This window comes from Meriones unguiculatus, chromosome 4 (assembly GCF_030254825.1).
Source record: "Meriones unguiculatus strain TT.TT164.6M chromosome 4, Bangor_MerUng_6.1, whole genome shotgun sequence".
Taxonomy (NCBI): Eukaryota; Metazoa; Chordata; class Mammalia; order Rodentia; family Muridae; genus Meriones; species Meriones unguiculatus.
Window position 1 is genome coordinate 19,109,580 of NC_083352.1, and position 27,441 is coordinate 19,137,020.

Here is a 27,441-nt window from a genome sequence, read left to right on the forward strand (position 1 = left end):
AAAAAAAAAATCCTTCACAGGTACGCCCAACTGCTTGGGTTTTAGTTAAAGAACTTTTGTTCTCCTGCAGTAAGTGTTGTCTCAGGTACTTACTGCCCCCTTCCGCTAACCTAGGCCTAATCCTGGAAGCTTCGTACAATCTAACCTAGCCCTAGAACGTTTTCAGCCTCTGAGACTTACTGCTTAATAAGCTCACCCTTTCTTGTTCTTTCTGAGCTCATAGCTGGCTAGTTCCACTCAGCTGGTCCTGCTCAAACTCCTCTTGCAGCTAATTTACTCTATCTGCCTTCTCTCTTGGCCTCTGAATTACTCTGCTTGGCCTCAATCTAACTCTAGAAATCTGCTCTAATCTCCTGGCTCCTTCTCATTCTCTGGCTCATTCAGCTTCACTTGACTTCTTTTTTCTTTGCATCCTGTCTCTCTATCACCGTCCAGGTAAAAACTTCCTCCTGCTCCACTTCCTCCTCCGTTTTCTCTTCCTCCTCTTCCTTCTCCTCCTTCTCCTCCTTCTCTCTCTCTCTCCCTCTCATTGCCCCTTAAGTAGCTTTCCTTCCTTCTCTCTTCTCATGAGAGTTGGGCGTGTCCTATTCTGTCAAGTTTTCCTCTGATTCATCACTGTTTCTGCCACTCTATTAATTAGACATTACTTTCAAACATGGTGCTTCCTTGTACAAACTAACTTTACCTTCATTATTTGGGATTAAAGGCATGTACCACCATGCCTGAACCTAAGCTTTTCTTTACCTGAAACTTCCTTTACACCAGGCTGTCCTTGAACTCAGCTTTGCTTGCCTCTGTCTCCTGGGTTAATGGCATGTGAGTATTCCAGCTGGATCACATAGACCTAGAAGGTCTTTGGATGTGATCTCTTGCCAGAACAGCCATATTCTGAATTAACATCCCTCTACAACTGGGGATGGAAGCCAGATCCTTATACACTCAGGGAAGCACAGTACCATGAGGCTGCACCCTGATCTTCTTTTTTTATATACATTAATTATACACAATGATAGGCTTCATCATGACATTTTCATGCACAGACAGAATGTATTTTGATCATATTCACCACCCACCAGTCATCCTCTCCTGGCCTGCTCCCACTCCTGCTCATACCCTCAACTCTTGACAACCAGTCCCTTCTACCTTCATGGCTTTTGTTCCCCTCACTACATTTCTTACACTTTCTATCTCACCCCATTCCCCTTTTTAAACCTTGGTGGTCTGTTAGTCATCTTTCATGAATTGTTTCTCTTTAAAAATAAAACATTTAATCTTTTAATTTGACATGTGTGGGTGTTTCTCTTGAGTGTGCATGCACAGCATGCGTGTCTAGTGCTCTTGGGGGTCAGAAGAGGGTTGGATCGCTGGAGTTAGGGATGGTTGTGAGCCACCACGTGGGTGCTGGAAAGTGAGACTGGGTCCTCCCAAAGAGCAGAAGGTTCTCTTAACTGGTGCACACCTCTAATCTCAGCACTTGGGAGACAAGGGCAGGTGGATCTCTTGTGTGTGAGCCCAGCATGGTCTACAGAGTGAGTTCCAGGACCGCCAGTGCTACACAGAGAAGCCATGCGTGTGTGTGTGTGTGTGTGTGTGTGTGTGTGTGTGCGCGCGCGTGTGTGCGCGTGCGTGCGTGCGTGCGTGCGTGCTTGCATGCATGCACGGTGGGTATCTTGCCTGCATGTTCATCTGTGCGCTGCATCTGAACAATGCCTGTGAAGGGCAGAATGTCATATTCCCTGGAACAGGAATTAAAGATGGCTTTTAGCAATCAAGTGAGTGATTCAAACCCGGGTCCTCTGAAGAATAGCCGGTGGTCCTTACTGCTGAGCCAGCTCCCCTTCTGCTTTCTAATATGTGTGTGTGCACATTCACGTGAGTGGATGATGGCATGCCCTTGCCACTGCACATGCGTAGAGACAAGAGGTGTCTCAGGTGTGTGGTGTCTGGGCCTCACCTTGTTTAAGACAGTCACTTTGTTGTTCAGAACTGTGTATTCCAAGCTATCAGGCTGGCTGTTCCACAAACTTTCAGGGCGTTTTTTGTTTTGTTTTATTTTGCTTTTTCAGTAAGAGCACTGGGGTTGACATATGCTACTGTTCCTGGCTTTACATGGGTTCTGGAGATTTGAACTCAGCTTCATGCTTGCATAGTAAGTACTTTACCCACTAAGCTCCCCCTCCAACTCTGTGTTCTAGGTATTTAGACAGTCTGTTAGTACCCTCGTTTTGGATCTGCACTGAGGTTGGGAGTGGACACACACACACACACACACACACACCTTGTCTAAGAACAGGAAAATTTGTTGGCATGGCAAGAAGTAAATTCAAGACTAGTATGACTATTATTGGCTTCTATTATTATTATCTTATCATCATCATCATCATTATTATTATTACTTGGCAGTGCTAAGACTGGCACCCTGGGGTTTTTCTGCGGATAATCTGCTACCAAGTCCCATGTAGCCTTCATTGCTAACTTTAATCGATGATAAGCAGTGTTTTAGATTTGCAGCTATAACCTCAGAAAGCCAGATTGCTGTGAAAGAAAAGCACATTTTTTCCATCGTGCTAGCTGAGAACTGATGTATCTTAATACAGAACAAACTCTGAAACCACAAGCAGAGGGGGTGAGAAGGAAGGAGAATGAAGCCCAGACATGGGGAGACTCTGCCTCCCATCGTTCCACTTCCCAGACATTTAGAATCAGCCTGCCATCATCCCACCTCCCTGGCCCCCACAATCCTCCTCCAGATCCATTCTCACACAGTCCACAGGGCTCAAAGCATACAAAACTGTCATGTCCTTCCCCCGCCACACACACACAACTCTGGGCTGGAGCCAATTCTGTTGCCTAAGGCTAGACAGGGAAGGAACGGGCTCCAACAGGACATTGGCTTTGTGCTTTGGAAAAGGAGTCACTGTCATGCTCCCCACCAGAGCTTCAGAAGAAGGGCTGTTCCTGAAAGGGGGCTGTGTGGGGTGTTGCCAGGGTGCAGTTGGAAATGGTTTGCTGAGGACTGTGACTGTCCTTACCATGAAATCAGTTGGATGCTCTTACCTCATCCTCATGACTAAGGGCCAAGGAATCCAAACCACCGCCATCCTCCCAAATGTTTTACTAATCTGCCTTCTCTGGAGGAGCACAAAGGAAGGGGATTTTTGGTTTTGTTTTATGTTGTTCTGGGGATCTAACCCAGACCCTAGCATAAGCTAAGCAAGGGCACTACCACTGAACCATTTCCCAGCCCAAGAAGACTGCTCTTTCCCAACTCTTTTCTATCTACTTGTGTACACCATGGTCTATATGTTTGTGCAGACATCTTTTTTTTTTAATATTTATAGTTACAACATGAGTGCATGATATGTTTGAGCACAGGTGTGCATATGGAAATCAGAGAAGAACTTGCTGGAATGAACACTCTCTTTCCACCCTGATCCAGGGATGGACCTCAGGTGTTTGCACAGCAAACACTTCTTCCCACTGAGCCATTTCCCCAGCCCTTGAGTGGGCATTTACAAGCTCCTTAAACTTAAGTTCTCTTTTAATGACTTAAGCATCCCAAGGGGCCCCAGAACTAACGCTTTCTTCCCTATAAAGTACTGCATACTGCACAGGTCAACTGAAGGAGCATTTGGAAGGAACAGGAGCAGGCACAGCACCTTCCTTACATTTCATTCCTACAAGCACTCTGAGGTGCCTCAGCGGCAGATGGCGCAACTTGGGTACAGAAGTGCTTCTCAACTGCTAATGGGTTAGACCGCTCCGCGCCAGTTATCTGGGCCCAGCACTGTCCCAACAGTGGCCTTGTTCTGCAGCCTCAGAGCTCAGCTTGACTGGGCTGCCAATTTCCAAAATAAAATCAACGTGTGACCTTATTCAGCAGATGTACCAAAGAAACACGCACAGACCAGGGCCAATTTTGAAGCCAAAAAGGGAAGATGAGAAGAGGGAGAGAGAGAGAAAAGAGGAGGGGAGAGAAACTTGGCCGGACATGAAAGGTGTCTTGTCCGTCTGTTCCCCATTAGGCGCAATTCTCTCGAAATCTGCAGCCTCAACATAATTCTCTTGACCAGAAACTCTCCCGAGAGATAGTGTCGGAGGGAAAAAACAAACAGAGGCGGTGTATCTTCTGACAGCAAAGTCACTTAAAAACCTATTTAGGGGCAGGGAGAAGAGAAAAGATGTCAGTAAATCAGGGGAGGGTACTCTGGGCAGCTGGCTACAAGTATCTGCCTAGAGAGTGGGCAGGACAGGGAGAGGGGCCTAGGGAGATCTGGTGAGCAAGGACAAGGCTCCCCCCACCCCGGGAAGCTAACCCCCAAGTCTTTTTACCCTGCTGTCTACTCTGATGCCTTTTTCTGGGCCTGGACTCAATACTAAATTCCCATGAGGGCTGAGACTGTAGCTTGGCGTTGATAGAGTACTTTACCTGGCACGGAAAGGGCTACAGACTCCATCCCCAGCAATGCAAAACAAACAACCAAAAAAAAAAAAAAAAAAAGCAAAGAAGCAAAGAAACAGCAGCATGGAGCCTTTTCACCCGCCTGAACTGTTTGGAGGAAAGGGGCCCCAACCTGTGATAACGTGATAACTCTGCTTTCCCCTTTCCAACAGTACCAGCCACCAAAGGCCAAAGACTCAGCTCTCCCTGGAAACTGCTGTCAGTTCCCTTGATAGCTAAGGCCTCTTCTCCCCAAGCCCCTTTGACTTACTTGCCTTTGAGCTTAACAGCCTAGCCTTAGGGAAAGCAGAACTCACCCCACCCATAGCAGCCCAGGGGAAGGTTCTGGGGCAGTGGGAGGTGGTACAGAGCAGGGCAGGGCAGGGCAGGGCTGGACAACCTTCTGTGCTCAAGTTTCTAGGGCAGGCATCCTGTTATAGGAGAGGCCCCTCTTAAAGGAAGAAAAACTAATGAGCAGAAAGGAGCAAGCCTCTCCCCCTGCCTTTAGGACTTGTTTATTAGTGGGATATCTGATTTCAGCAAAGGAAGCCAGCTCCGAAGCGAGGTTTTTATTGGCCACAAGCAAGAGGAATTCAGAATTTTGCTTTTGATTCGGTTTCCCCTGAACTCAAAGCACTGAAGGGTGCTGCTTTTGATGGGGCGGCTCGGTTAGGGGTGGCAGGGAATAGCAGCTCACTGTTGCAAACAGCATCAACAAAAGTTTTCCCTTTGGAAGATGACTGTAAAGTGAGGGTGCAAAGGGGAAGCTGGCCTCTAAAGATTTCAGAGACAAAGTTCAGAAAACCCGCATCTGGAGCAGAGGGAAGGCCTGCCCCTCTTCCCTGTTGAGTGGGGAATGCAGGAGACCCCTGTTCTTTGGATGAAATCACAGTATTTCGAGACTGCCCAACAGCGAGGCCTCCACAGTCGGGCCCAGGCTTGATGGTTTCAATGTGTTGGGAAGATAAAGCCAGAGATTGGAGCCGAGAGCCGGCCTCTGCCAACTGCACTCCCCAACTAGAGTCAGCTAGGTGCAGGGGAGGGAGGTTCTTGCTGGAACACAGACTCCCAGTACTATAGAGACCTGCCGTGCAGCACCAGACAGCCCGTCATCCTAGTCCTGCATCGCCATCTTGCTTCCTAAGCCTTCATAGGAAACACTGCCCACATGAAGGCAACTGGAAAGTGCCCCACTACTTTGGGGTCCTTGGATGAACCTAGCCACCTCTCCCTCCTCCTCCTCCTCCTCCTCTTTCTTTTTTCCTCTCTGTTGCTCTCTCAGTCGGCTTTTCTCTCTGATTCCCATTGCTCCCCTTCCCCCACAGCTCACTGGAGACAGCTACCTTCTAAGAGGCCATAGCATACCCGAGGCTCTGGTATTGCTCCACTGCTTTGCTCAGCACCTTTGAATGAGGCAGGAAATAGCCAGCACTGTGAGGCTGCTGCTGCTGCAAACGTGCTGAAACTTGGGCCTCAGACTGAGATTATGGTGGGCAGCCCCTTGGTGTCTGCATCTGGCTCCCTTTCTGTTCTAAGTTTGTGACCAGAAGCAGCAGGTCTAAGGAGAAAGCCATTCTTTCTCTCGAGATATGTGTGGTATCCTTCCAGATTCTCTGCGTGCCTCCTTATGTCCATCCAGAGACGTCTCTTATCTTGTAGATGAAGCAAGTGCCCTGTGCTGGCATTTGCTGTCTGTAGCATACCGATACTCACCAGTGAGGCCCAGGGCCACCTTGGCAGTCAGTGGGCCATTTAGCCCTCTTAGCCGAGGCCCAGAGCCTGGGACAGGGGGTGGGGAAAAGGGGAACAGGGCTCTCACTGTGTTCACATGAAACGGCCCAGTCATCAAAAAGACTTTGTATGGCAAGTTAGAGAACATATCCCAAGAGAAGCTACAGGAATGGAAAAGACAGCCTTTTCAGGTGGGGAGCTGCTATACACCCACACACAGTCCTTGCTCAGACATGCATACATAGCCATACCATTTGTTCATACACCCACAAACACACTATAGCACACGACACATATACGATTACAGCCATGAATATATGTGTATACACAGACATACATATATGGCCATAAACAAGCACATAACATATATACCCACAAGTACATATACATACCTGTACATACACATACATATGCCATCACAAATATACAGCCACAGCTACACATGCACACACATACATACACATGAGCATGTATACATACACATGTAAAAATACAGTCAGAGACAAAAGTTGCAATGATTCCTGGAAGACAGATGTCAATATGTTTGCATTTAAACAGCAAATCTGTTCTTTACCGACCAAATAACCTTAGGCCAGATTCTTACTGACAAGTGGGACTTAGTGTCCTTATCACTAAGTAGGGGCTGATGTCCAAAGCAACATGGAGTTGCTGTGAAGATGACATGTGACCAGATCCTGCCACATACTGGAAGGCAAGGTAGCGCATACCCTGCTGTCTCAACAGCTTTGTCTTCCCTCATTGGGATCTGTAAGGAGTAATAGAAGGAGAGCATTGATGGGAAGAGCAGATAAGGACCTCCGGACTGTGGCTGGCTGCCTGTTTGCCTGCCTCCATAAGTGAAACCCGAAACTGTTAGGCAGAGAGAGAAAGCAATGAAAACCCCACTTTCTGAAAAGTCTCCCAGTGTGGGTCACTCATGGATGACCACTGACATAACCAGCTAGGACGAGGGGGTGGGTAAGCTCCGAGTCTGCTTAGCTGCTGCCCAAATATGGGCATCCAAGCCTTCCCTTTGGTCCCTCCAGCTTAAAGCAGAAAGAACTAACTACTGGGACACAGGGCTTGGCCATGTAGCTCAGTGGCAGAGCACTTGCTTAGCACAACGCATTTGTCCATGCTCAGGACTGCAAAACAAAAATCAACAAAAAGCCCTACCAACTGGGAAATATAAACAGCAAAATTACCCTGACGCAAAACATGTTACGGTACTCTAAACTCCAGTAAACACTCAAACCCTTTCATTGCAGTGCCCAGGCTTGGGAAGGAAGTGCTGTTAGGTTCCACATATACACAGATTTTTCACACAAGATTGAAAAGCCAAGTTCCTGGGCTGCCAACCAACTTGGACTGTGTATTAATGGAGGTGTTTACCTGAGCCCCATGCATGAGGGGTTTCTAAGCTCCTGGTTGGGCCATGATGTTAACAAATATCTGTAGTTAAAACTGTAGTTTTTCTGTAGAGAAAACTGGTCTGCATGTTATGGAGGGAACCCCAGCTCTGAGGGAGGCGTAGCTTGGTGGGATGCTGAGACCTGAAAGCTGGATTGGAAAATAGCCACCATCAGACAATATCCTGGCTAGTTTTATGTCAACTTGACACAAGCTAAAGTCATCTGAGAGCAGGAAACCTAAATTGAGAAAATGCCTTCATAATATGAGGTGGCAGTTAAGACTGTAGGGCATTTCCTTAATTAGTGATTGATGTGAGAGGACCTGGCCAATGTGGGTGATACTACCCCTGGGCTGGTAGTCCCGGGTACTATAAGAAAGCTGGTTGATGGTCTACAGAGGAAGCTACAGGACAGTCAGGGCTACACAGAGAAACCCTGTCTCAAAAGAGGAAAAGAAAAAGACAAAAAGAGAGAGAGAAAGAGAAAGGAAGAAAGAAAGAAAGAAAGAAAGAAAGAAAGAAAGAAAGAAAGAAAGAAAGAAAGAAAGAAAGAAAGGAAGGAAGGAAGGAAGGAAGGAAGGAAGGAAAGAAAGAAGGAAAGAGGAAGGAAGGAAGGAAGGAAGGAAGGAAGGAAGGAAGGAAGGAAGGAAGGAAGGAAGGAAGGAAGGAAGCAGACTGAGCAAGCCAGTAAGCAGCACCCTCTATGGTCTCTGCATCAATTCCTGCCTCCAGGTTTCTGCCCTGTTTGAGTTCCAGCCCTGACTTCCTTTGACGACAAACAGCGATATGGAAATGTAAGGAAATAAGCCCTTGCCTCTCTAAGTTGCTTTTTGGTCGTGGTGTTTCATCACAGCAATAGAAAAGTCACTAAGACAGTCAGGTATCTGGATCTCTCAAAGCACTAAAACTTGTCCCTTTAGTGTCTTTTTCAACAAAGAGAATAAAGAGGAAGAACTGTTCAAAATGTCCATCTCTGGGGAGCAAAATGGAGAGGGGACTATTGCTTTCAGCTGTAAGCTTTTCTATACTAGCTCAATTCGAATCTGGTGCCTGGAGCCCAAAGCAGGCTCAATACCAGGCAAGCTTTTCGGGTTTGTGTCTACCCTGGCTTGGCACATGTATTGCAAATAGAAACCCACCCCTCACTCTTCCCAGCCCTGACTGAGGCCAGTTGTCCCAGGACACCCTCAGATACTCTAGGCTTGTTGTATTCTCTCCATAACCTCCTGTCTGAGGTAAAGTCTACAGCTTGCTTCTTGGTTGTATGACTTTTCCTAGAAAGACTGAACAAATCTTCAATCACCCCAGGTAGGACACTGGCGTTTCATTCCAAGTCTAATTTAGTGAATCAGTGAGTTTACTGGAGAAGCTTAGGCCACTGCATCACCCAGAAACCTACCCCCAACTTGCAGCAGCTCCAGTGTGCCAGTCGGTTCTTGTCGACGTAACACAGGTTAGCGCTGTCTGAGGAGAGGACTGAGAGAACGCTGTGTAAAACTGGCCTGTAGCAAGCTTGTGGAGTTTAGTTTTTAATTGGTGATGGACACGCAATGGCTCAGTCCACTGCAGGAAGGGCACCACCCTTGGGCGGGTGGTCAGACTGCAAAGGTCACGGGGAGCAGCGGCACTCCTCCTTAGGCTCTGCCTCCAGGCTCCTGTGCTGCCTTTCTCACTGAGGGACAGTTACCTGCAAGTGTGAGAGGAAATTAACCCTTTCCTCCCCAAGCTGCTTTTTGTCACGGTGTTTTGCCACCACCACAAGCCTTTACTTACCTCTTACACAATCTCAAGGAATGGCTGTGCGAGTCTAGGAATTCTCTGAGCTTCTGGAGCCTTGTAAGTTTTGTGAGCTTTCTGGGTCTAAGTCTTCTTTCTCCCTGGAGGAGGGAATGTTTCAATTCCCATGAAGTAGTTGCACAATCTGCTAAACATCCCTTTAAAAACATCATTACACGTAGAGTAGTTTAGCCTAGAAATGATTCTCCTGCCCCAACCTCCTAAGTGGTTTTTGTTTGTTTGTTTTTTGTGGTATGTATGTAGAAGTGTAAAATACAAGTCCTCACATGCTAGGCATGCACTCTAGCCCTGAGCCAAACCCCCAGCTCTCTCATGTAGTGTTGGCTCTGGACTCTCCCTAGTGTGAGGCTTTTGGGATCTTCAGCTTTGGGGCAAGGACAGCAGGCTATCTGTCTGCCCACACTCAACACCAAAGTACAAGGCAACATACAGTGTGAGGAGAACAGTTGGGCCTTCACTACTGCTCAACCCTGTTTAAAGCAGAGACCAATCCCCAAAGAAAGATGAACACACACAGACACACACACAAACACAGCCTCTAAGTTTCAGTGACCGAGTAACAGTCCCTAGCAGTGGCAGTGTCCACTAAAACCCTATGCATGCAACTTTGTGTTTATTAATTATTTTTTTCTTGTTGCCGTGACCAAATACCTGATAAGCAGTGACTTGATGGAGAAAGGTTTATTTTGGCACACAGGTCAGGAAGCAGGGAAGGTGTGGCTACTTGCATACATGTCCACAGACCAGGAAGCAGAGAAAACAGAATGCCAATACTCAGCTCAGCTGGCTTCTACTCCCCAATCTCCTTTTCTGTATAGGACTATGGGATGGTGATACTCATTCAGGATCAGTTTTTTTCCCCTCAGTTAATACTGTCTGGGGACACCCACACAGAGACACCCAAAGCTGTGCTTCGCTAGGGCCTTAATTGTCTTTTTGTTGCATCTTTTATAAAACCCAGTATCTTTATTGATTCTTTGAGAATTTTGAGCATATATACCACCACCACCCCAGCTCCTCCCATAATGCCCCTTTCCTCTCTCCCATCCCTTCTGAGTAAAAATGAGGACATGACTACTCCTAGCTATAGTTGAGGAGAAGGGTTTTATTATAGATATGAGGGAGAGAACAGCAAGAGGCATGTTCCGAAGAGCCCAGACTGAACATGGCCAGCAGACTAGATCTGGCCATGGGAATGGGCCAGAGAAGCAGGAATGAGGCAGAGAAGCAGGAGAGAAAGAGATAGAGAGAAGGGAGAATGGGCCAAGATGACCAAAAGAGTGCATGGGAACCAAGAATACCAAGACTGAGCCTGGAGACTAAGAGAGCACTTAGCCAAAATGGCTGAGTTATATAAGAATCCAAAGCTGAGGGAAGGGAAGTCCAGACCCTGGGCTGGAGAGGTTTAGGAGATGGAGTGAGCTTAGAAGTGCTGGGCAGAGCCACAGGTACTGAGTAAGACTCATCCCAGGTTTCTTTGAGACCTGACTCCTTCCCACTTAACTTGAGTTTTTTTTAACTTTTTATCTTCATCAAGTCCAGTTGTGTTGGCCAACTAATCTTTGGAGCGGGCCTGCCCTGGATGTGATTGACCTAGCAGGGTCATATCATTAAAGAAAACTGATTCTCCCCCTCCCAGTGGTTATCAAATGCCAATAGCTCCTCAGCTAGTATGCGATTTCATGACGAACCCATCCCTTCTATGCTGGTGTTTTATCTGGCCTCAGCTGTTGTAGGTAGGTCTTGTGCATGCTGTCATAACTGCTGTAAGTTCATATGTGCAACTGTGCTATTGTGTTTAGAAAAGTTGGTGTTTTTTTTTTTTTTTTAATTTTTATCTTCCACCTATGGCCCTAATGATCTTTCCGCTTTCCGCTACCTCTTCCTTGAAGATCCCTGAACACTGAGGGAAGGGGTGTAATATATATGTCCCTTTTAGGGCTGAGCTCTCCATGTCTATTATCCTCTGCATGTTGACCAGCTGAGGGTCTTTATGTTCATCACCACCTACTGTAAGGAGAAGCTTCCCTCATGAGGGTAAAAGATGCTCTACTCTATGGATATAGCAATATGTCAGTAGGAGTCATTTTAGTACTATATCCATTTGGCAGAGTAATAGTATTGGGTTCTCTCCTTGGGCCTAGGACCAATCTAGCTACAGATTCTTGGCCTCTTTAGTAAATCTTTAGTAAGGCCTCTTTGGTGAATCTGGGTGTGATGGCATGTGCCTCTAATTCCAGCACTTGGGAGGCAGAGGAAAGTGGATCTCTGAGTTTGAGGCCAGCCTGGTCAACATAATGAGTTTCAGGACAACAGTGGAAACCCTGTGGAAAAAAAAAGAAAAAAGAAAAGAAAAGCCAGATAACAGTGCCACATCAGGAAGTGGGTCTTAGATCCAATAAGAAAGTGGTTACTTCTGTAACATTTGCCACTATCGCACCAATAGGCATACCTTGTCAGGCCAGTTATTGCATCTTGCAGGGTTCACAGCTGGGTAAAATCAATGAGTTCTCTTCTCCTCTGGTAACAATCACGGCACATTCCAGTACAGTCGATTTACACACAGAACTAAACAGATAAGCATAGAGTCACTATTTTAGCTAGAAGTTAGCAGCATAAGATGAGAGAGACAGAGAAGGGGAAGGGTGTCATTTAAAAAAAAATACATGCTTCCCCCAGATTGGGTACCTGCTGTGTATATGTCATGGTGAGTTGTTTGATCTACTTCCACCTAAGAGAAAACAGAAGGTTGAAAACAGCTTGGGAAGGCCAGGACTGGTCAGGGATAAACAGTGCTGCAAGGGGCAGGGAAGGTGAGAGGATGGTGACTTGGCAACTAGGATGAAGGGATTGCCTTCCCCATTCTGGGCTTTCCCCTAGCCTCTCAGTCTGGCAGGAAAGGGGCAGTCCAAAACGCCCAAGAGCAGGTCTGGGGCTGCTCCATGCAAGAAACTGGAGGTGCCTTACAGAGGATTGCCCTGCAGGGAGATCATGGTATTGCCACCTAGTTTTTCTGCCCTGGTGTAGCCATACTTGACCACCTCATTGCAGTTTATTTGCAAATCATGCCTGGTTTGTCTATATCTTTTTTTTTAATTTTACTTTATTTTATATACGTTAGTGTGAAGGTATCAGATCCCTTGAAATTGGGGTTACAGACAGTTGTGAGCTGCCATGTGGGTGCTGGGAATTGAACCCAGATCCTTTGGAAGAACAGACAGTATTCTTAACCTCTGAGCCATCTCTGCAGCCCCTGTCTATATCTTAGGGAGTTGGTTTTATTGTTTGTTTTATTTCTTCTTTTCCTTGTTTGTTTGTTTCTTTGCATGTAACCCAGGCTAAGCCCTGAACTCCTGAACCTTCCTAGCTCTACCTCCCAAAGGCTAGGATTAAAGGCAGGGGTAGCCATGCCTGGCTCTCACCTGATTTGGAGGTCAACCCAAGTCGCAGGTGTGCTGCTGACACTGGCTATAGACTTGGGTTCCCAACTGGGGTTTGCTGGAGCTGCTCAAGGACTTCAGGAAAATGTTTAGTCACATTTGCTGAGTTGATGAAAAGATACAGTGGGTGAAATGTCAGGGTAGGGCAAAGAGCCGTGTCCTATGTGATCAACTTCTTGGAAACTTGACAAACCCATCCCTTTGGGGCTTTATAATGGCATGATTACATAGGCATGATTGATCAGGTCATTGGCTATTAAGTTAACCTTCCATCTACTTCCTGGGGGATTGGTGAACAGGACATAAAGTTCCAGCCCGCTAATCCTTGTCCTGGTCTTTCCTCCATCCAATCCCCACTAGGAGCTGCCTACCCTGGTTCAACTCATTAGCATACAAAAAGACTCTTATTTCAGACACTCCAAGGATCTTAGAGTCTATGCCAGGAAATGGGAACAAGACCAAATATTTATATCATGATGTCACTGAGCTCCACTTTCATTACAAACATCTTGGTTCCTTCTCCCTCCTTCTCCCCAAACCCCTCTCTGAGACAGGGTCTCTCTGTAGCCCTGGATACCCTGATACTCTTTGTGTAGACCAGGTTGACCTTGAACTCAGAGATGCACCTACCTCTGCCTCCCAAGTATTCTACTGGGCCTGGCTTGGTTTCAATCTCTCTTGAGCAATTCCAGCACCTTCTGTGTCTAAGACTGATTTCTCAGATAGATTATGCTGCTGCTTTCCTTACTGTCCCCTGTGAGTCCCACTTCCTCCGCTCTTGTTGGTTCCCTATAAGAGAGTCAATTCAAATCTACCTCAGAACCTGGAGCGGTGTGCTATATGAACATAATCCCATCATTCAGTGGGTAGAAATGCTCAACCCCGAGAACAAACTCAGGGCAAGTAGAGAACCTACTCCCAAAGTTGCCCTCTGACCTCCATGTGCACACCACGGGACACACAGCCCTCCCCTACATGAAGATAACTTTAAAAGTAGAAACTGAGCAGAAGGATCCCGAATATGAGGCTGATCTGGGCTGCACAATAAAATAGCTCATGGTGAAAAGCTGCCTCAAGATCAACAGGGCTGGGGACATAGCTTGGTGGTAGGGGACCTGCTTAGGATGTAGGAGGCCCTGGAATGAAATAGTTCACTACCTCTCTCTCTGTGTCTCTCTGTCTCTCTTTCTCTGTCTCTCTCTTTCTCCCCCTCTCTCTCTCCATGTATTCCTCTTTCTCAAATTCTCTAGCCCTCTCTTCTCATGCAGCACAGAATCTAAAGTCTTCTTATCTGAACCTGGCCCCAAGTCACTACGACCAGTTCTTCCTTCTCTCCTGGCTCTTCTTCTTTCTCTCTGTCTCGCACCCTCCACCCACACTGGCCTCCACTCTTCCTTGAACAGGCCATGCCTCTTGCACTAGCTGTCCCTTCTGCGGGCAATGCTCTGCCCCCCTAGATCCATATGGCTTGCTTCTTCATTCCTCTAGAACTCATCTCGTGAGCACTCTTCCAGACAGGCCTTCCCCTGCTTGGTTTCCTTCCATTTGTCTTTTCTTCCACTACTCGACTATGCATGGCCAGTTATTTGCATGTCGTCTCTCTGTGTCTTCTGTAATATTAGCTGCATGAAACTGGACATTCTTTGCTTCACTGCTGTGTCTTCAGTGCCTGCAATAGTATCTGGCACACCATAGATGCTTAATCAGTATTGTTTAAATCCATTATTACAGCCTCAGCAATGCTTTTTTGAACATGTAAAAGAAGTTTCTGCGATTATTTCTTAGGCATTAAAGTAGTCTGAAGCAGCCGGGTGGTGATGATACACACTTTTAATCCCAGTACTAGGGAGTCAGAGTAAGTTGGATCTCTGAGTTCGAGGCCAGCCTGGTCTACAGAGTTGAATTCCAGGAGAGCCCAGGATACATAGAGAAACCCTGTCTCGAAAACAATAATAACACAGATAGTCTGAAGGGCATAGAAATAAATGAAAGAACTCCTGGACTGGAATATTGATGTGTGACGCTATTCCTGGGGAGACATGAACAGAAGTCTAGTCACCCCAGATAGGGAACTGACAACAGACCAAAGTCCAATGTGGGAAGCCAATGAGTCTTATAAGGATTATTTACAGAAGTATGGGGGGGGTTACTTATAGGAGTAAAACTGAACTCAAAGACAGCTAAAACTGAACCCAAAGCCCACCCCACCATGGGTGACAGCTCACAAAGCTGGGAACCAGGAGCACACTGCATAGTCTGTAGACGATGCAACAAGTACAGTGGTTTTCCACCTGTGGGTTGCAACTCCTTTGTCGGCTCAAACAACTCTTTCACTGGCATCGCACGTCAGATGTCCTACATATCAGGTATTTACATTACAATTCATAACTAGTAAAATCACAGTTATGAAGTAGCAACGAAAACGATTTTATGGTTGGGGGTCAACAAAACATGATGGACTGCATTAAAGGGTCACAGCATTAGGAAGCACTGGTTAGACACCTCTGGTTAGACAGTGTCCTTTGAGGGTAGCTTAGCTGGTCTGAGAGAGTGTCTCTTAACAGTCCTTATATATGCACATGGGGAGGATGGGGCCTAGCGAATCTGATCAGTTTCAGGGACTCCCTGAAGCTCTCTTGAGCTCTTTACCTCCTGAGCTTAATGATGGCCTGTTTCACCTCTGCTTTGAACATACTGTTGCTTCACCTCCCTGTAAACCTCCCGTGTCTTAAAGAGCTTCTCACTTGGATGGAATGTTTAATCTCTGAGGAAACAGCCACACTACAGCTATAGTTCAGTTGTAGGGCGTGCACTTCCCATGTGCAAGGCCCGAGGTTTCATCCCTAGAAGCAGCAACAACAAAAAGAGCACAACTCAAAAGGAACAACTGGATGGCTAACATGTATAGACCTAGAAAAAAAAAATCAAACCAAAACTAAAGCCGAAAATCAATCAGTAAATTAAATAAAAGCGTTCTCTGGACCTGGTGGCATAGGCCTAAAATTCCAGCCATTCCAAAGGCCAAGATAAGAGGAGACTGGAAAACTCAAAGGCTGCCTAAGCTAGAGTTTGTTCAAGACCAGCCTGAACAACCTCATGAAACCTAGTTTCAAAATAGAGTAGAAAGAGGAGTGGGGACGCAGCTCGGTGATAGAGAGCTAGTCTAGCATGCTCAAGGACCTGGGTTCAACCCCTAGCACTGAGGCGAAACACGTCAACTAAGGCATCGCTATAGTGCTGCATACCTGTAAACCCAGCACTGGGGAGCCAGAAGCAGGAGGTCAGCCATAAGATCCAGGCAGCGTGGTCTACGTTGCAAGACCTCATCTCAAAACAGACAAACACCCACTCAAGAAATTCCAAGCATTTTAGAATCCCTGTTAGGAACCAGGAACTAATACTGAGTGTATGCCAGGCATGCCTGTACTCACCATACTTGTAACACCAGAAGTCCCAGCAGTGGGTGGGCACAGGGCCGGAGCAGAAGGAGCTCCAGCTTGAGAACAACCTGAGCTAACAGTGAATTTGTCCAGGGTGTACATAATGTACATAGTGAGATCATCCCACACACACAGACCAAATAATATGTAGCCTATCACACAGATACAGTGATTATCATCATCACATTTCCTCAAAATAAGGATACCTGTTAAGTAAAATCTACAGGTGCCATGTGGAAGGGCCTGGATTTGATACAGAAGAAATTGTTGTCCTTGGAAGCTGATGGTTTGAAATGAACTCCTGCACCAGGTCCAATAAAACGAAACAGAATGGACTCGCCTATGTTGAAGGTCCATGCTCCCAGGCTAAATTAAGCTCTTTTATATAACCTTCTGAGAAGGCAGGAGATACAGGTAACAGCCAAGTCCTGGGTAGGCCAGCTTTCGGACATTTTCACACTCAGCTGGCCTCTCTTTACCCCTCACCCCTCCTGATAAGCCTCTCATCCCCAAGGAGTAGCCCCCATCTACTTTCACATTATTTTATTTATTACTATTTGACTGCATATGTGTGCAAGTGCGTGGTGTGTTTGAGTGAAAGCACGCTTGTATCATGGCATACATACAGAGCTCAGGAATACTGATTTGCACCAGTTTACATTCTCACAAATGATGTTTGAGTTTCCCTGTGCCATCCTCACCTACGTTTCTCTTTTTGCCCCCCGTCCCTCTCTCCCTCCCTCCATCTCTCTGTCTTTCTCCCTCTCTTCTCTGTCTGCCCCCCTCCCTCCCGTGGGGTCTTACTATGTACCTCCGGCTGGCATGGAACTCATATGTTTCATATTCACTGAGATTCATCTGCCTCTGCCTCTTAAGTGCTAGGATTAGCAGCATACACCACACCCGTCTCTCTTCTATTTTAAAACAAGGTCTCCTGTAGACCAGGCACCTAAAAACTCTGTGTAGCCAAGTATGGCTTTGAATACTTGATCTCTCAACCTCCTTCCTGCCTCTACCTCCAGAGTATTGGAAATACAGGTATATACCACCATATTTGGTTTATGGATGGTTTTTGGGTACTAAGGATTGAACCCAGGGTCTCATGAATGCTAAGCTAGCAGTCTACCAAGTGAGAAACATCCCTAACCCTGTTGATTTCTTCTTGATGATAGCCATTCTGACTGAAGTGAGGGAGAATCTCAATATAGTGTTTTGTTTTGTTTTTTTTTTTTTTTTTCTTGTTTTTGAAACACAGTATCACTATATAGCCCAGGCTGGTCTCTGGCAACCCAGGATGTCTCAGCTTCTCAGATGGCCTGCGTGTAACAGAATGCTCCATCTCAACTCCGTAAAGTTTTAATTAACATTACTGTGATGGCTAAGGATGTTGGACATTTTGCTATGCACTTAATGACCATTTGTAGTTTTTTAGAGCACAGTTTAGTTCTATGACTCTTTGTTAATTAAATTATCTGATCATCTGATTTCTATGTTTAATTTTTTTTGAATTCTTTCTAAATGCTGTCTATCAATCCCTTATCAGATGAATAGCACAGAGATTTTTCTCTGTCTCTTCATTCTGATAATTGTTTCCTTTGCTGTACAGAGCCTTATAGTTTGATGCAGTTCTGTCAATTCTTTTTTGTTTGTTTTGTTGTTGTTGTTTTTCAAGACAGGGTTTTTGTGTAGCCTTTGCTGTCCTGGACTGGCTTTGTAGACCCAGCTGGCCTAGAACTCACAGAGATCAGCCTGCCTCTGCTTCCGCAAGTGCTGGGATTACAGGCAAATTCCATGGTTCCGGTTTAGGGCTATTTTTCAAAGCTTTATCTTTCTCCCAGTGTTTATGTTTGGCCCCTTCAGCTAAGCTCAAATGCCTGGTGATACATGGGTTTGTTTCTGTTTTGTTGTCATTGTCTTATTCTAACCCATTAGTCCACATGTTTGTTTTTGTGTCAAGAAAAATAACTTTGGTAAATCACTTTCCTTTCCTGCTTCTGTTTTCCTCGGCCCTTTAAAATCAGCACCCTCTGCCTGGCTCACTCACTTTATAGAATGAAGGGTTGCCCGATTCTAGAACCATAAACATACATATAAGAACAGGACTTAAAAAAAAAAAAAGAATGACAAAAGCCAATTAAGCTCTTCCTACCCCCAAGACAGGATTTCTCTTTGTAGCCTTGGCTGTCCTGGAACTTGTTCTGTAGACCAAGCTGTTCTCAAACTCACAGAGATCTGCTTGCGTCTGCCTCCCAGAGTGCTGAGATTACAAGCATGCATGACTGGCCCAATTACACTTCTTAAATTAAATGTATTGTAATTATGTTTTCCCCCCCGTTTGTATTGAGACAGCATCTCTTGTAGCTCAGAATTTCCATCTCTCCAAGGACTACCTTGAACTTCTGATCCTCCTGCCTCTATCTCTGGAGTGTTGAAATTACAGTTTATGTGTTTCTGGAGATTCAAACCAAGGCTTTGTGCATGGTAAGCAAACACTGTACCAACTGACCCACAGCCCCCACTGTAATTATGGCTTTTGACATTTAATTTTATCCCCATTTAAAGAGGAGAAAGGACAGTAGAAATGCAAGACCAGAATCCAGCCTCAGCTTCAGCATCCTGCTGCAGTCCTGGTGTTCTCATGCAGGGCGATTCCCATCCTTTGGCATGCTGCTGTTAGTGAGTCTGACTTGAAGAGAGACAGAGTGTAAGCTTTTCTCTGGATTTTGTGTGGATTTTGCCTGGGTGTTTCATATATGGCAGCATTTGACTGCCAAAGAGAAGTACTCACTGGGGAGTAACTACCTGGGCATCTACCCACAGCCTGGGTTCAGTTCTTCTAGTTAAGGCACGAGCCACGTCACAGACTCTCAATTTGTGTGTTCCAACAAGAGAGGCAGGTACAGGGCAGTATTATGGACTGGCCTCTAGAGCCTCTGGAAAAAGGGCAGAGCAGTGTCATCGTGAGTCTCACTGTGGCTCAGGGCTAATTGGAAGTAATGGTCCAGTGCCACAGTAAATATCAAGTCAATGACCTGCCATTAATTCCCTGTGGTGTTGCCAGGATCCTGTCCCTGAAGGACAACAGAACACAGAAGGGGACTTGAAAACCCTACAGAGAAAATATGAACCGCCTGGTTCTAGGCTTCGGCCAGCAGGCAGAGCAGGCAGGGCTGGGTGACTAGGAAAATGATACAGCAGTAGGCTTCAGAGGCCCCTGTGTGCTTGTGATCTGTGTATTTTTTCATTCCGCAGCCTTGTAGAGCATGCTAGCCACATGCTCTACCATTGGGCTAAACTCCCAGCCCCCAAATTACACATTTATTTTACTCATTTTTTTACCTTTTTCATTCTTTTGTCTATTTCATTGTCTTTACTTATTTTCTTTATTTTGAAGATGCTGTATATATACTCTGCCAAGGAGTTACACCATTCAGTTCCCTTCATGGGGCTTGTTTGTCTGTTTTTAAGGTTTTATTGTTACTGTTATCTGGGTTTTTTTTTTTAGATTTATTATTATTTTATGTGGACAAATGTTTCCCCTGTATACATGTATGTATTGTATGCATGACTAGTGTCTTCATACAGCATAAGAGGGTATAGGATCCTCTGGATATGGAGTTAAAGAGGGTTGTAAGTGGCCATGTTTGTCCTGGAAACTGAACCTGGGTTTTCTGCAAGAGCAACATTGCCAATCTCTCCAGCCAGTGTTCTTGAGAACTTTGAGACAAGATCTTTGTTTCAGTTCGGGTTTCTATTGCTGTGTCAGAAATCATGACCAAAACCAAAAAGGGGTTATTTAGTTTACACTCCCACACCACAGCCCATCATTGAAGGAAGTCAGGATAGGAATGCAATCAGGTCAGGAACCTAAAGGAAGGAGCTGACACAGAGGCCATGAAAGGGTGCTACTTACTGGCTTGCTCCCCATGGCTCGCTCAGCATGCTTTGTTATAAAAACCAGGGCCACCAACTCAGGAGCGGCCACACCCACAATACGCTGGCCCCTCTCACATCAATCATTAGTTAAGAATATGCCTGACAGGCTTACCTATAGGCAGTCTTATGGAGGGAGGCATTTTCTTAATTGAGATTCCTCTTCTCAGATAACTCTACCTTATGTTTGTATTGACACAAAACAAAACAAAGTCAGACATACACACATCAAATAAAAAACATATTAATATCTTTTAAAATTATTCTGCTGAGAGAGAAATCTAAGGAAAGTGTGCAAACCCACAGGAGGAGTGAAGCACCTGAGGGAAGCCTTGAAAGTTTTGTTCTTCTAGAAGATCATAGAGAGGGGCAGCTGAGAAGAAAAAATCTAGATTTTCTGGGTGTAGTGATAGATACACCCCTGTAGTCTCAGCACCCAAGAGGTACAGGCAGGAGGATCAGAAATTCAACACCAGGCTAGAAAGATGTCCCAGTGTTTAAAGGCATTTGGTGCTCTTACAGGGAACATGAGTTTGACTCCTAGAACCCACAGTGAAGGGCTAACAACCACTGTAACTGAGGCTCCAGGAGGACCCAGCACTTCTTGGCCTCCACAGGTCATACCTACATTCACAGGCATGCATGCACGCACACCCATACACATTCACATATGCACACGCTTTTAAAACGTTAAAAACAAGACAACAGCAAACATCACAGGAGCTTAAGACTACCTTCAGCCACATATTGGTTTTGAGGCCAGCCTGTCCTACATGAGACCCTATCACAAAAATGTATTTTTTTGATCAGGTGTAGTCACACACATTTTTAAACCCAGCGTTGAGGAGGCAGGTGGATCTTTGCGAATTCGAGGCCAGGCTTGCCTACACAGCAAATTCTAGGCCTACGGGATACAGAAAGAAAACCTATCTAAGAGAAAAGGAAGTGGTTGTTGGACACTGGGCTGGAGAGTGTGGTGCTCAGCAATAAAGAATCTGAGTGTGCTCAGTCTCTGGGTTCCATCCCATCTCTGGAAGAAAATATGGATGTTCTTGGCTTTTGTTCAAATCCTAGGTTTTTCATTTTCATCTGGTGCCTCTTTACCCCTTAGTTTCCAAACTGTTAGAACCATCATCCTCAGGGGTGAGAGATGGCTCAGTGGTTAAAGAGCACTTGCTGAGCAATCATGAGGTCCAGAATTTGGGTCTCAGCACCAATGTAACAACATCCCCCTGCAGGCCAAGGAGGATTCCTGGGGGTTCCTAGCAGGAATGCTATTTTCATGATAGCTAAGAAAATGTGAGCCTCAGATTCAGGGAAAGACCCTGCCTCAAAGCAATCATCAGAGACTGATAAAGGAGGATGTCTGTTATAGCTTCTTTTTTTATTGCTGCAGTAAACACCATGACCAAAAGCAAACTGGGGAAGGAAGATCTTATTTCACCTTATGGCTTGTAGTCCATTCATTATGAAGAGAAGTCAGAGCAGGAACTTGGCACACTCGGCTCAACCCTCGGGGACACAAGGCAAAAATGGAAGCAGAAACCATGACCCAAAGCTGCTTACTAGCTTGTTCCTCATGGCTTGTTCAGCCTGCTTCTTCATCTTACCTAGGGTCACCCGCCCAGGGGTGCCACCTACCCCTTAGTAGGCAGGACCCTTCCACAAAAATAAATCATTAACAAAAAGAAATGTCCCATTTGCCTCCAGGCTCATCTGATAAAAGAACCCCCCTTCTTTCCTCCCTTTCCCTCCTCCTTCCCACCTCTCTTCCTCCTACCCTACCTTCCTTCCTCAACAGGGTCTTTCTACATAGCCCTGGCTGTGCTGGAACTCACTCTGTAGACCAGGCTGGCCTTGAACTCAAGTGATCCTCTTGCCTCAGGTGCACCACTTCAATGGGTTGAAGGTATTTTCTCAATTGAAGTTTGTCTTCCTAGGTGAGTCTAGCTTGTGTCTAGTGACAAAACAAAACAAAACACAAAAATAAAATTAAAAAAAAAAAAACACCTAATAAGAATAATGTATAACACTCACTTCTGGGCTTCCCAAGCACATATGTCACACAGAGGCACACATCCACACACAAATAAAGGGCAGGCAGACAGACAGACAGACAGACAGACCATAGATACCAGATATTTGAAAACAAAGAAAAATTCAATTGTCCTCCCTCTACCAAATCCTATCTCCTCTTCTTCCTTTGAGACAAGCTCTTGGGCTGGTTTATAACTCAGGGCCCTCCTATCTGGGTCTTCTAAGTGCTGGGGTTGCAGCACTCGTAGGTCTCCATGCTAAACTCAGAAACTTTTAGATAAGAGTATTTGTACGTGTTTATGCATAACTGTGCAACAATTTTGTTTATGTACTCACAAGATGTAATTGTCAAATTAGTATAATAAGCAGTTCCCAAGCTGGGTATGATACATGCCTGTAAGTTCAGCATATGGGAGATGAATGCAGGAAGATCAGGCTTTTGAGGTCATTTAAGGCCAGCCTGGGCTACATACGATCCTGTATCAAAAAACCAAAAGTAAAAACTAAAAGTACGTCTGTTCTCCTTACACATGACTAGTAAAAATTCCCACTTGCCGGTCCTTCTACAGCTCTTCTGAAATGCGGCATATAGACTGAGCATGCAGTAGGTGGCATAGTTCTCGCCCACCGCATACAAGCCTTGGGTTTGATCCCCAGAACCACAAAGAAAAGGGAGAACTAGACCATGGACTAATACAAGCAACAGTTACCCTGCTGCGCTACAGAAAGCCAGAACTAAGGTGCCTATAAATGGATAAAGGTGATATATGGGCATAATGGAATATTAATTGGTCTTAAAGGAGAAAACGAAATTCTATGATCTGCAGAAGCACACTCATTATATTAGTGAAACAAGCCAGGCATGGAAGTTAGCTAAGTGCCACCAACTTCTTTAAAGAGTAAGGTAGGCATTGGGCATGGTGATACAAACACCCAAAGTGTGGAAACTGGGGGATCTTGAGGTTCAAGGCCAGCGTAGGCTATATAAGGGTTTCAGTCTTTCTGGGGCCACACAACAAGAACCTATCAAAAAGGAAGAGGGGAGGAAGAAAGAAAGAGGAGAAGCAAGGTAATGTATGTGAACTCCCCAACATTTATGGAGTTTGCTCTGCTAGAAACAGGTCTCTGCCCTTGGTCAGCCATTCTTTTCCATTGTCTTGTAGTTACTCCTATCTTCTACTGAAAGGTCTGTTAAGTATAGTGTTGAGAGAAGATGAACCGTAGTATAAGCATTTAGCACTAATACATGTATTGTATGCATACATCGAATGCAGACACACACATATGTGTATATGTATATATGATTTTAAGTTATTTACATTTCTTGAGACAGACATTCAGATATCCTAGGCTGTTCTCCAATGTGACATGTAGTCAAGGCTAGCCAAAGCCAATTCTTGCTCCTCCTGCCAATAACATATATTTAATCAGGCTCCTTAACTAGATTGCTTGAGGATGGGAATAAAATGTGAGTTGCCCTTCTATCTCAAAAAGGAAGCCTCAAAACAAGACTTCGGGGGTTGGGGAGTTGGGATTGTGACTGTTAGTACACTGCTTGCTTGCCTCATATGCACAAAGCCCTGGCTACCATCTACCTCCAGCACTGCATAAATGGGCAAGGATCCATCCTCCTGTAACCTTAGGGAGGTATGGATAGGAAGGCCAGGAGTTCAAAATCATCCTTGGCTATCCAGTGAGTTCTGGGCCAACTTGGGATGCATGAGACCCTGATTGTGTTGCAGAAACAGTCACATAAAGTCTGTCATTAACTCCTGGGGTCAGGTGAACAACAAGCCTCAGCTTCCCACGTAGTGGCAACTGTAGGTAAGTACAGAAAGGTCACACCCACACCAAGCACAGGCAGGAGAATACAGCCTATGGGTAAAAGTGTTGAGCAGCTCAGGGGTCAGTCAGAAAGGATTTCAAAGGGAAATGCCCACTCCCGCTCTTTGAGACTCATGTTTTTTTTTCTCTATATTTACAAAATGGACGTATACCCCAAACCTTATGCATTTGGCAGAAGTCAAATGATGCCCATCAGAGCAGGAGAGCTGTGTAAATGTCCCCACCAGGCATCTTGTGCCTACGGCGGTGGCGGTGTACCTCCCCTCAATAGCCTGCCAATGTCATCTGAAATTTGTGAGCCTCAGAGGGTTCATGGGCCATGGGCCGAGAGACTTTCCCCTGAGCCTTAGTCTTTCAGCAAAAAGAAGTCACAGAGAATCCGTGACTGAGTCAGAGGCCTCTCAGCTCTTCTCTGAGTGTCTGTGGCCTGCACTGGTTAGACAGGCAGCGTGCCTGGTCTGTGTGCCTGGTCTCTGCCCATCTCTGGCCCCTTTCCTGAGGAATGCAGCCTCCGCTAGGCCAGCGTAAGGCTCCTGCTGGGAGTGTCCATTCCACTTCTGACTTCCTCCATTTGCAATCACTATTTATTTTTCTTTGGAAGTTCAAGGAAACAGAGCCTACAACAGGGATTGACCAGGCAATCTGGTGAGGGAAAGCTAAGAAAGAAGCTAGTGTCTGTTGCCATCAGGCCAGGGAGAGATGCTGCTTCCTTGCAACGGCATGGGAGGTTTGTCTCAAAGGCCACAGTGGCAGAAAAGCTACTGAGCACCCCAGCAGGGCCAAGGTGCGGTTACTATGCTGCCACAGAAGGAGCTCCACCCCAGCCCTGAAGATGGCCTGCTACCTAGCAGCAAGGGCTCTATTAAGTGACAAAAAGGTCATCTTTTGTGTGGAAACTGGGAAGGCAGCACCCTGGGTCCTCAGACCCCAGCATTTTTTTTTCAATTGTCATCACCTTACATTTATCTCACACAGGCATTGGTTGTTGTTGCTATTGCTTTTTTGAGAGTGTCCACAGGCACCTTCTTTCTCTTCCCCAGTTGTCAAGGTGAGACCCTACGTAGGTCTTTCTTCCTCCTTCTCACACCCCATTTTACATTCTTATACAACTGGACAAGCTCCTAGGACCCAAGAGACTACACACACCCTAGGTGCTACAAGTGCTGTGTCCAAAGTCAGACAGCTAAAGGCATCACTGGGCTTCAACATCTAGACTGGGAAGCCCTGGCTCATGGTACAGTGCTCTGCCCACACCCAATTACAGATCCCAGGGCCTTCTCTTATTTCCTCCTGTTTCATTTACTGCTTCCCCACCCCACCCCACCAAACACACACACACACACACACACACACACACACACACACACAAGAGTGCATTAACAGGAGGCTAACTCTGGCAGTGTCTGCCGTAACCTTTGACCTCTTCTTGGCCTAATGACATGCACCTCCTGCTGGGCAAGGTCACTGCTCACAGGGTAAGGTCTATGGCCTCCTTGTCTCAGTCTTGTGTCCTCCTGCTGTGGCTTCAGTGGAAGTTTGAGGGTGGGAACAAGACAGTGAGAGTCAACTTTAGATTGGCCCATCGTATCAGAGTTCAAGAGAAACCTTAGACCCTGAGCAAAGCTCAACCTCTACCGAGGAGCAGTCCTCCACCTAGGACTTCAACAAAAGTCCTAGGAACAAGGGTGTGTGGGCTGGCTGAGAGACAGTTTTGTGAAAGTGATGGTTGGTTTAGAGGTCTGAGCTAGGTTGTGGAAAGAAAGGGCCCTGGCCAGTAGAAAGAGTCAAGAAGGAAAACAGTCTTGGTTCAGGGTAGGTGACAGGGATATGGGGGTGGGTTCAAGCTGTCTTCAAGGCTTGCACTTGAAGGAGGGCAGCCGCCTGGCTGGGTATCGGGCGGCGCTAGGGCCTCGCAGAGTGACGAGGCGGTGAGGGAGGCGGGCGGGGGCCGGCGGCGGGAGAGGCGCGGCGCCGAGCTGCCCCCATCCACGGCACCGAGCCGCGGCGGCAGCGGCGGTAGCGGGAGCCCGGAGCGATCCGCTAGGTCCCAGCCGCGCGCAGGGCGAGCCGGCGACGCGCAGGGGACAGGCTCCCGGGGGCTCGGAGCGCTACGTTGAGACTCGGGCTGCGCCGCCGGGGGCCACCCGCGCTGCGCTGTCAGCGGCGCCCTCGTCCCGCCCGGCCCGGGTGCTCGCAAGCCATGCCCCCGGGGCGCTGCAGCGGGGACCCCGAGGCTTGCCTCCGCCCATGGCCCCCCGCCCCGCCCTCGGGCGCCCCGGGCTCCCGCTGAGCACGCCTCCAGCACGCCCGGGTCCCTCCGGCGGGCGCGCCGTCCGGCCCCTGCGCTGTAGGTCCCCGCGGGGCGATGGGTTGATGGGCACGGGGGGACGCAGGATGCCGGTGCCCCCCGCGCGCCTGCTGCTGCTGCCGCTGCTGCCGTGCCTTCTGCTCCTGGCTCCCGGAACTCGGGGTGCGCCCGGCTGCCCGGTCCCCATCCGCGGTTGCAAGTGCTCTGGGGAGCGGCCCAAGGGACTAAGTGGCGGCGGCGCCCACAACCCGGCTCGCCGGAGGGTGGTGTGCGGCGGAGGGGACCTCCCCGAGCCTCCAGACCCCGGGCTTCTGCCAAACGGCACCATCACCCTGTGAGTACCCTGCACTGTGCCAGGTCAGGTCAACCCAGTGGGACCTAGACGGGAGGGGTGTGGGGCCGATCGAGTCACTTGAGAGACTGGGGAAAGTCTGAGTCCAGAGTCAGTCGGGGAAACTTGAAGTAGGAGAAGGATCGGAGTTTCGGGGACCCCGGGACGCCCCAGAAAGAGAGGTAGCGCGGAAGCTCACCTGCACAGGTGAAATGCGAGTGGACGCTGGAGGGACCGCTCCGTGTTCCTTGCCCCAGGTGGGCTGGTATTGCAGCCTTGAGGGGCCCTGAGCTGGGTGGGAGTGGGAGAGCCGGTCGGCGTCAGGGACCCGTTCAGGGGTTGTGGTCCTTAGCACCGCTGATGCCTCGGAGCCCGCACGAGGCGGGAGCCTTTGGCCCCAGCTGGCAGCCCGGTTCCTCTAACTCCGTCCGCGGTGCCCCGCCCCGGACCTCCGGAGCTCTGCTACTAGCCTGGCTTCCTAGCGCAGGGCGAGCGTGAGCTCCCCTAAATTTGTCCTTAGAACGCTGGGCTGAATGGAACTCCCTGCGTCCCTACTCCTTTTGGGCTCTCTCCCACTGCGTATATTTTGGGAAGTGAACTTGGATTGAGCCCTGGGTCCCGGCCTATTCTTTTACTCTCCTGGAAATAATTAGGCTTTGGCTGTTGATCGATTAACTTAATTACGCAAAGATTTGGTAGAAAAACCTGGTTGAAGGGAGACACGTGC

At 47.2% G+C, this 27,441-nt stretch overlaps 1 protein-coding gene and 1 long non-coding RNA gene across 7 annotated transcripts in view; one reads left to right on the forward strand and one right to left on the reverse strand.

The window, feature by feature from the left end:
- Positions 1-1,843: 1,843 nt before the first annotated feature.
- Positions 1,844-27,286, reverse strand: LOC132653599 (uncharacterized). 6 transcript variants are annotated; one of them, XR_009591329.1, is made up of 10 exons: positions 26,914-27,286; positions 22,032-22,150; positions 21,638-21,705; positions 20,309-20,373; positions 12,069-12,111; positions 11,833-11,948; positions 9,357-9,460; positions 8,983-9,270; positions 7,565-7,732; positions 1,844-4,153 (listed from the first exon to the last, which is right to left on the reverse strand). It is a non-coding gene; the product is annotated as an uncharacterized LOC132653599 (long non-coding RNA). The 6 variants fall into 6 exon arrangements; XR_009591331.1 differs by lacking the exon at positions 1,844-4,153 and adding an exon at positions 5,953-6,938; XR_009591326.1 differs by lacking the exon at positions 7,565-7,732.
- The window catches only part of Adgra2 (adhesion G protein-coupled receptor A2), a 39,874-nt gene continuing 38,488 nt past the window's right edge, over positions 26,056-27,441 (forward strand). The window contains exon 1 of the mRNA XM_060381561.1: positions 26,056-26,717. Within this exon, the coding sequence (XP_060237544.1) occupies positions 26,323-26,717 (395 nt within the window). The 5' untranslated portion in view covers positions 26,056-26,322. The remainder of the gene's footprint in view (positions 26,718-27,441) is intronic.